The 7,596-nt window shown below is 59.9% G+C and overlaps 2 protein-coding genes across 2 annotated transcripts; one reads left to right on the top strand and one right to left on the bottom strand.

Moving 5' to 3' along the window:
- Nucleotides 1–559: 559 nt before the first annotated feature.
- Nucleotides 560–1,895, top strand: NR2C2AP (nuclear receptor 2C2-associated protein). The gene is made up of 5 exons (XM_009880109.1): nt 560–600; nt 766–856; nt 969–1,074; nt 1,428–1,495; nt 1,779–1,895. The coding sequence occupies exons 1-5, from the start codon at nt 560–562 to the stop codon at nt 1,893–1,895; spliced, it is 423 nt and encodes a 140-aa protein (XP_009878411.1).
- Nucleotides 1,896–2,972: 1,077 nt separating this feature from the next.
- On the bottom strand, nt 2,973–7,472 carry RFXANK (regulatory factor X-associated ankyrin-containing protein). The gene is made up of 9 exons (XM_009880108.1): nt 7,265–7,472; nt 6,958–7,035; nt 6,189–6,269; nt 5,769–5,834; nt 5,472–5,572; nt 4,339–4,464; nt 3,751–3,817; nt 3,432–3,512; nt 2,973–3,052 (listed from the first exon to the last, which is right to left on the bottom strand). Exons 1-9 carry the CDS (start codon nt 7,470–7,472, stop codon nt 2,994–2,996), a joined length of 867 nt encoding a protein of 288 aa, XP_009878410.1. The 3' UTR covers nt 2,973–2,993.
- Nucleotides 7,473–7,596: the final 124 nt, after the last annotated feature.

The following is a 7,596-nucleotide window of genomic DNA, read 5'->3' as shown; positions in this document are numbered from 1 at the left end:
AGTGCTGCGCGGGGGTCCCCAGTGCTATTCAGGAGTCCCCAGTGCCATTCAGAGGTCCCCAGTGCTGCCCGGGGGTCCCCAGTGCCATTCAGGGGTCCCCAGTGCTGCCCAGGGCTCCCTACTGCTCTCCGGAGGTCCACAGTGCTCTTCGGGGGTCCCCAGTGCTGCTCAGGGGTCCCCAATGTTGCCTGGGGATCCCCAGTGCTCTCTGGGAGTTTCCAGTACTGCCCGGGGGTCCCCAGTGCTGCCCGGGGGTCCCCAATGCTGTCCGGGGGTACCCAATGCTGCTCAGGGGTTCCCAACGTTTCTCCTGGGTCCTCAGTGTTGTCCAGGGGTCCCCAATGTTTCTCGGGGGTGCCCATTGCTGTCCGGGTGTCCCCAGTGCTGTCCAGGGGTCCCCAATGCTGCCAGAGTGCCCCCACTGCTGTCTGGGTGTCCCCAGTGCTGTCCAGGGGTCCCCAATGGTGCTCAGGGGTCCCCAGTGCTGCTCGGGTGTCCCCATGGCTGCTGGGTGTCCCCATTTTTGGCCCTCGCTGACCCCATCTCTCCGCAGGCAGCGATGCCCGTGGAGCCCCTGATCTGCGCCGACACGGCCACGCGGTGAGTCCCGGCCCCCCGAGGGGACAGCAGGGTGCTGGGGCCACCACCCCCAGGCGGGTCCCTCCTGGGTGCCACGTGCTGTCCCCTGGCCCTGCGGGAGACTCGAGTCCCATCGCTGACGCTGTCCTCGTCGTGTCCCCGGGATGGTGGCGCGTGTCCCTGCAGGGTGAGCTCCGTGCTTAACCGGGATGTGAAGCAGTTCGGGAAGAAGCACATGTTCGACGCGAGCGAGGAGACGTGCTGGAACTCGGATCAGGTGCGGGGACGAGGACAAGGGGAAGCCGGAGGGGTGGGACGGGAGCTGGGCACATGGTGGACACCTCGCTCTCTCCCCGGTGACAGAGCCCCGATGTCATTCCTGCCTTTAGGGCACGTGCCAGTGGGTCACCCTGGATTTCCCCCGCACCGTCAAGGTCTCGCAGCTCCACATCCAGTTCCAGGGGGGATTCTCCAGCCGGCTGTGCACGCTGGAAGGTGAGGACCTGCTTTGGGGGCATGGAGGTCCCTCTGCCTCAGTTTACCCACACCTGCATCCCACAGCTGCTCGTTGCAGGGCCCAGAGGTATTTGTTAGGTGTTCCCAAAACCCAAGAGGGGTTGAGGCGGGGGGCTGGAGCAGAGAGGGGTGAATAACAAGGACCTGGGGTTCTCCGGGACAATTTGGGGTGCAGATGAGAACCTGGTCCGTTAGATGGACCACTGCTCCCAGCCCTGCGGCAGAGCCAGCGCAGGGAGGATTTTTTTGGGGCAGCCGAGGCCGTGGGAGCCGGCGGAGGTTCCCCCAGCACCGCAGCCTCCCCCGGCTGCCTCCCCCCTTCCCCTCCGCAGGCTGCAGAGCAGGTGAAGAACCGGTGAAAATATGCGACCTGTACCCCGAGGACATCAACGCCATGCAGATATCCTTTGCGACGTTGCGGGCTGGGGGGGATGGCATGAGGGGGGGGGTTCAGAGCCACCCGCGGCTGCGGAGGGGCAGCGGGGCCGTGGCAGAGCTGCGATTTAAACGAGAGACCTGTGGCACTTTGCTACCACTAAAGGAACTCAGCGGAGCTGGAGCAAATCTGGACATCACCGGCTATAGGACACCGGCGTGTGAGCCCCACGCGTGTCCCCTCGGAGCAGGTCTCGCACGTGTTGTGGTGTCCCCCTGCCTATTTTTCTCCTTTACGAACCCCGCACAGATTCCAGGTGGAGGAGACGGTGCTGGATAAGCTGAAGATCACCTTTGAGAACAGCACGGACTTCTTCGGGAGGATCGTGGTGTACCACCTCGGGGTGCTGGGGGAGAAGCTCTAGGGCAGCGGTGAGGCACAGCGGTGAGGCACCGCTTCCCCATCGCCTTCCTTCTCCCACGGGGAAATGGGACAGCAAACCCTGCCAGCGGGGACGTGCCACCCCCCCCATTGCACCCCAAGGTGCTGAAAGGGGACCATCGCCCCGCGGGATGGCAGTGACAGAGGGACACTAGTGCAGAGATGCACGTGCTGGACTTCTGAGCCTTAGGTGGGACAACAACCTGTGTAACCGGCCAAATAAATGGTGTCCTCGCTCCCTCCCGGCTGCTCCTTGGGCAAATGGCACCCCGGGACAGAGCCCGCCGGGGTTTGCCATGGCCATGCCGGTGCGTGGCTTGAGCAGGAGAGAGGAGAAGTGCCACCTCCGTGTGCTGCGGGCTCTGGGTGGCTCTCGCCTTTGCTAACCACCCCCGAACTTCTCGGAGCGGCTTTTTGAGGCCTCGCGGGGCTCCCGCTCGGACTCGCCGCTTGCCGGCTGTCGGCCGGGGCCGTGCTGTGTTCCTGGCTCAGCGGGGTGATGCTTCCCGCGGGGTTTTGCTCCTGCTTGTGACATATTTCCCTGGCTGGTTGTGCAGGGAGGGCTTGGCAAGTTCATGGGCGTAAGAAGGAGCTTCCTTCTTCAAAGAGACAGTTCTGGAGAGGGACACCAGGGCACTGCGGGGGGTGCAAGCCTTGAAGAGACTGGTTGGCCCCAGTTTCCCCAGTAGCTAGTGCTGGGATCGGGGGACTGGCAGCTGTGAGAGGCTGAGGCGATGGAGAGGGCTCCACACGGCTGCTTTAGAGTTTACTTCCAACAATGCAACACCTGAATGCGCAGACGCGTGAAGCAGCCGAGTCTGGACAGGGCAGAAATGCAGCTGCCCTGAGGAGGAATGAGTGTCCCCAAGTGCGAGGCGCCGTGGCCGTGCCCCGCTCTGGGAGAGGCATAGATTCACCCAGGGCAGGCGGTTCCCGGCCTCCTCCACGTCCTCCTTGCTTGAAGCATCGCACCGCTGCCGGTTTCGGGACGGCTGGGTGAGGCCGCCTTGGTCCTAGAGGAGAGCCCTGCGTCGGGCGGGAGAAGCGCTGGTGCTGCAGCAGCGCAGCGCGAGCCGCCGCGTCACTCCAGCCCCTTTTTCTGAAATAGCTTGAGGATGTGATTTTCGATAACCTGTTGGACTAACGGAGGGGAGAGAAGTGAAACCCAGGGAAGCAAAGCCTGTGAGAAGGCAGTAGTGCTGCGGGCGGGAGCCGGTCACCATATTCCTCCTGTTTTCCAGTGGGATGCTGGAAAACCCCTTTCTCCAGGGGTCTGTCCCCATCTCCCCTGTCCCAGCCCTATCCCCAGCACAGCGCTGGTTTGGAGGGGGAGCGAGGGGAACAAGACCCGTTTTGATTTCTCTGGCTCGGTTTCTCTGCGTGGCAGAGAGGGGAGCTGTGGTGGAAGGTCAAAAAAAAAAAAAAAAAAACCCGAGCAAGGCTGGAAGCTGGGAATTGCCAGGAGGCTTTCTGAAGAGGGAAGGCAGGGCTCCCTGCCAGGCACAGAGGGGACACTTGCCTTTCTTGTGTCCCAGCGCCACGGCCAGATCCATCGGGGTGTAGCCAGAATCCGCCTCCGTCGTCAGGTCGGCGCCACGAGCTGCAAGCAGGCAGTGGAGATCAGGGCACGGCGCTCCCCTGCCGACGCGGCGTCCCCTCCGGGTCAGGCACAGGGTGAAGGGACCCCCAAAAGGTGCCCGTCCTGCCTGGGCAGCCCCCCGTGACACCCCCAGGCTGCTCAGTTTCTCCCCCCAGGCATGTCACGCTCTCTCCCCGAGGCGGTTACCAACGAGCAGCGATTCGAGGCCAAGGACTAAGTTGCAGATCTTCCCCGTTACCTAGTAGGGCCTCGACACACTTGACGTGATTGCCGCGCACGGCGTAGAGCAGAGGAGTGCCGCCGTTCTGCAGGGAAAGGGAAGGGGTTGTGTCATTGGCGGCCTTGCGCGGGGCCATGCTGATGCAGCTCCTGCTTCTCCCGGAGCGGTAGGTCCCCGACCCACTGGGAAACCCTTTCCGCCCTCTCCCACCTCCGGGCTGGGTGTTTTCTCGCAGAGCGGCTCTGCGCAGGTTGTATTCTCTGCATGGAATATAGCGACTTTGAACTCGTGTGATTTTAAAGACAACCTTAAGTTCTGAGCACTGTTTCCTTGTGGCTGACATCACCAGTGTGAACAAGTGAGGAAACCATTTAAAATTATTATCCAGATTAATTTCTCGGAACAACCCCATGAGCAGGCAAACGAGCGCCGCGAGCCTGGGAAGCATCTAGGAGAAAGGCACTGCTGCTAACTCAGCCCAGAACGATGTGAACTCGCTGATGCTTTTTAAAATGAGCTTTACAGAGCCCCATTCGGGGCTCGGTGTCGCTCCCAGCGCGAGCGCGGGCACGGTCCCCGCAGCAGCCTGTGCCCGGTGACACTCACCCAGTCGTAGATGTTGATGTCCACGTTCCTCTCCAGCAGCATGATGACGATGTCGGTGTAGCCGCCCATGCTGGCCAGGGACAGGGCGCTCTCCCGCTCCTTCGCCAGCGCGTGGGGGTCAGCGCCCTGGGGACGGCACAGGCGTTAGCCCCGAGGGGCGCAGGAGCCCCGCTGAGACCTGGGGCACTCGGCTCAGCCTTGCTGGGTACCCCAGGGGGGCTGTTCCCGACAGCCTCATGGGGCAGAGATGGCTCACGCCTTCCCAGTGACCTCTCTTTACCAAAATTCTTACAGGGCAGATTTTAATCATCGTCGAACATCTCAGGTGAGGACTTAAAAGCCCTTCTCCGGTGTCAGTGAACTCAGGCTGATGGTTCCTGTTACTCAGCCCTTTTTCCCATCACCGGTGACAGTGTTACCGGCCCTGTCTGGATACCTGTATGGGATCCACCATCTCTTTTGTTACTGATTTACCTAGAAAACCTCCCTGTCCTCCAATCCCTCTGCACCATGGACCTCTCCTGGACTTCATTATAGCTTTTATCAATGTATCACCTCATTTATTTTGGGTTCTGTTTGTCTCTCTGGTAAATCATTGCAATTTTGCTGCGAATACAGTAACAGAGCCGGTGCTTACATGGCGTGAGCGCTCGCTGATCATTGGACACGCGTGGATGCGGGACTGAGCTTTGGGGAGCAGACTGCTGCAGAGCGCAGGAGGATCTGGTTCCTGCTCACCCCCAGACAGTCCTCGACTGCAAGCCCAGCACTCAAGGACGGTGCAGCAATGAGTTCATTAACTGCAACGATACCTCGGTGAGCACATTTGCTGGCAGATTACAGGGCCCAAGTGATAAGCCTGATCTCAAATTACCAATAAGCAGATATTTAATTACAAACAGTTATTGCTAGCTGGGAGATAAGGCTCTTCATGCTTCTGACTTAGCTCACGGCCCAACAGGGAGTAGCATCTGACAGCGTCTGAGCCGTTAGCTCTGCAAACGTGTCCTGTTTGGTGCCATGGGAAAGGTTGGCTGAGATGGTACCAGGATGTTGCTGGACAATTTGGCAGCTACCGGGGTTGGAGAGGAGAAGTCTCCTGTTAACGACGTGCTGCGTGAGCGTGGCCTTACCCATTCCAGCAGGTGACGGACCGTTTCGATCTCTCCGAAGGCTGCAGCCCAGATCAGCGGCGTGAAACCTCTCTCATCAGGTTTATTTACCAAGTTCTCCCCTGCACAAACGTGGATGACACGTGCTGTCACATGACACATTGTAATCAGGAAGGGTAAAGCCCCCTCTGCTCTCCGTCCCCCCAGTAAACCCAACAAAGGCTGTAAAACTAAGCCAAGGGTTTATCCAAAGGCATGCTGTGACCTGGCAGGACTCTGCATGATCTGGGCTAAGAGCCCAAAGGAAGAGACACATACCTTTGCGAAGGTGCTCTTTCAGCTGGCTGAGCTCTCCTTGGGCAGCAAGCTGGTGGATGGACAACGCTGGGGGATAGAAAGAATTCCCCCATCAGGACAAACTTTGCCCAGCTCAGACTGCAGGTGGGTCCTTGCAAGTCTGGGGCGGTGGTGACTGGACAGCCCCTATCTGAGCCCCCAAAACCCCAGTGGGTAACTAACACCCTTCTGCCGTACAGCAGCGGGGACAGCCAGCCACGGCGAGTGCTGAGAGCAACAGCACTGCAGGGAGCAGCCTGAGAGACCATCCCAAGAGACACCGAACAGCGCGGCAGCAGGAGATGGAGGGAGGGTCCAGCCCCGCTGTCCCTCTGCTCCCTCTACACCCCATGTGCATCCACAGTCTGGGATGCACAGCCCGCTCTGCCCGGCGATACTTACTGTCCAGCGTGGCTGGGAGGGCCGAGACCTCGTTGCCTCGCTGCCTGTTCGTCAGCGTGTTCGAGTGCTTCAGGGGGAAGCCTGTTCCAGAGAGAGGAGAGAGAGTCAGGGCACATCTCTTCCGTGCACAGGGAGGAACTACACGGACTTGAGGCCAAGAGCCAGGTCTCATGCACCTTATGTGAAGCAGTTCCGTCCTGTCCCTGGCAAAAACTGAGTCCTGCAAAAAAAGGAATTATTTCCTTGGAAGTAATGAACCTGGAGAGTGAGGTCTGAGCAGTGTGCAGAGACCAACGGCTGAGGAGGGAAGATAAAACAGCCCAAACAGCTGCCCAAGGAGGGGCAGGGTCCATCTGGGGCACCACGGAATCTGGCATTAATGGCATAATTACACACGATATACTGCAGAGGACAGCCTGGGGGATGCACTTGAGTTCATCCTCATATTTCCTTGAAGAGCTTCACTTGGAAATCTCAATGTGTTTTCAACGAGCGATTTGTAGTTTAATTAGGAAAGTGCATGGAAAGAATTTGCCATCTGTAGTTCCAGTGCATGGAGCTGCAGCGACCTCTCACTGCTGTCGCAAGTCATCAGCAAGGTCTGGATTTGGACTTGGCCTTGCCACGTTATGGGAGGATCCAGCAGCAGCAAAAGACTTTTTTTCTAGCTGCCTTTGTGGGATGAGAGCTCCGCATGACCTCTCCCACGCCTGTCTCCCTCTGGGGCTGCGCCTGAGCATCTGTGAGCACCAGGCTCTGCAACACTCACTGTCAAGTGCCGAGAGCTCGGTGCTCCTCTGCTTGTCCATCGAGGCAGCCGAGGGCTTCGGGAGAGCGTCTGTTCCACCTGTGAAACCAGGGTGGCCATTAGGGACCTCGGTGCCTCTCGTTGGGGAGCAGGCTGAGCTCCACACGCGGCACGACACCCAACCGGCACAGCAAGCACCCCATGAGCACCCCGATCCCAAGGCGGAGGGCACATCGATCCCAGTTTACAGTGGGACAGACACTGCAGGATCCCGGGTCTGCGCATGCCCCGTCTCAGCTCCCACCACCCTGTCACCCCCAGCACTCACCGTCCCCGTGGTCCAAGCGTGGCATGTCCTGGTCCGTCCGCAGATGCCCCGGGGGGGCATCTCTGTCCCCTGCATCCCTGGTCCCAGCCAGCTCCTCTGCGGCTGCTGCTCCCTCGGTTCCATTTTCACCCTCTTTCGGGAGCTCCTGGGCATCCCCGTCATTTGGGGGGGTCTCCACGAGACGAGCGACTGCTTCTTCACCTTCCATGGGGCAACTGCCACAAAACAACACATTAAGAAGGGGGGGAAAACGTGGGGACATCTCCCAGGACGGAGAGGGCAGCGGGGGGGGAGGCTGCCGAGTCCCCGAGCACCAAGGGCTTGCGGCCACC

The sequence above is a fragment of the Charadrius vociferus genome, unplaced genomic scaffold, assembly GCF_000708025.1.
Source record: "Charadrius vociferus isolate BGI_N301 unplaced genomic scaffold, ASM70802v2 scaffold2962, whole genome shotgun sequence".
NCBI classification, from domain to species: domain Eukaryota; kingdom Metazoa; phylum Chordata; class Aves; order Charadriiformes; family Charadriidae; genus Charadrius; species Charadrius vociferus.
Note: the sequence above shows the minus strand (reverse complement) of the source record. Positions and strands in the feature narration are given on the sequence as shown.

Coding starts and splice junctions, on each gene's coding strand:
- NR2C2AP (XM_009880109.1), top strand. CDS start 560: ATGCCCGTGGAGCCCCTGATCTGCGCCGACACGGCCACGCG. Junction 857..968: donor CGTGCTGGAACTCGGATCAG/GTGCGGGGACGA, acceptor TCCTGCCTTTAG/GGCACGTGCCAGTGGGTCAC. Junction 1,075..1,427: donor CCGGCTGTGCACGCTGGAAG/GTGAGGACCTGC, acceptor TCCCCTCCGCAG/GCTGCAGAGCAGGTGAAGAA.
- RFXANK (XM_009880108.1), bottom strand. CDS start 7,472: ATGGAAGGTGAAGAAGCAGTCGCTCGTCTCGTGGAGACCCCCCCAAAT. Junction 6,270..6,957: donor CGAGCTCTCGGCACTTGACA/GTGAGTGTTGCA, acceptor TCTCTGGAACAG/GCTTCCCCCTGAAGCACTCG. Junction 3,053..3,431: donor GGCGCTGGGACACAAGAAAG/GCAAGTGTCCCC, acceptor CCCCTCCGTTAG/TCCAACAGGTTATCGAAAAT.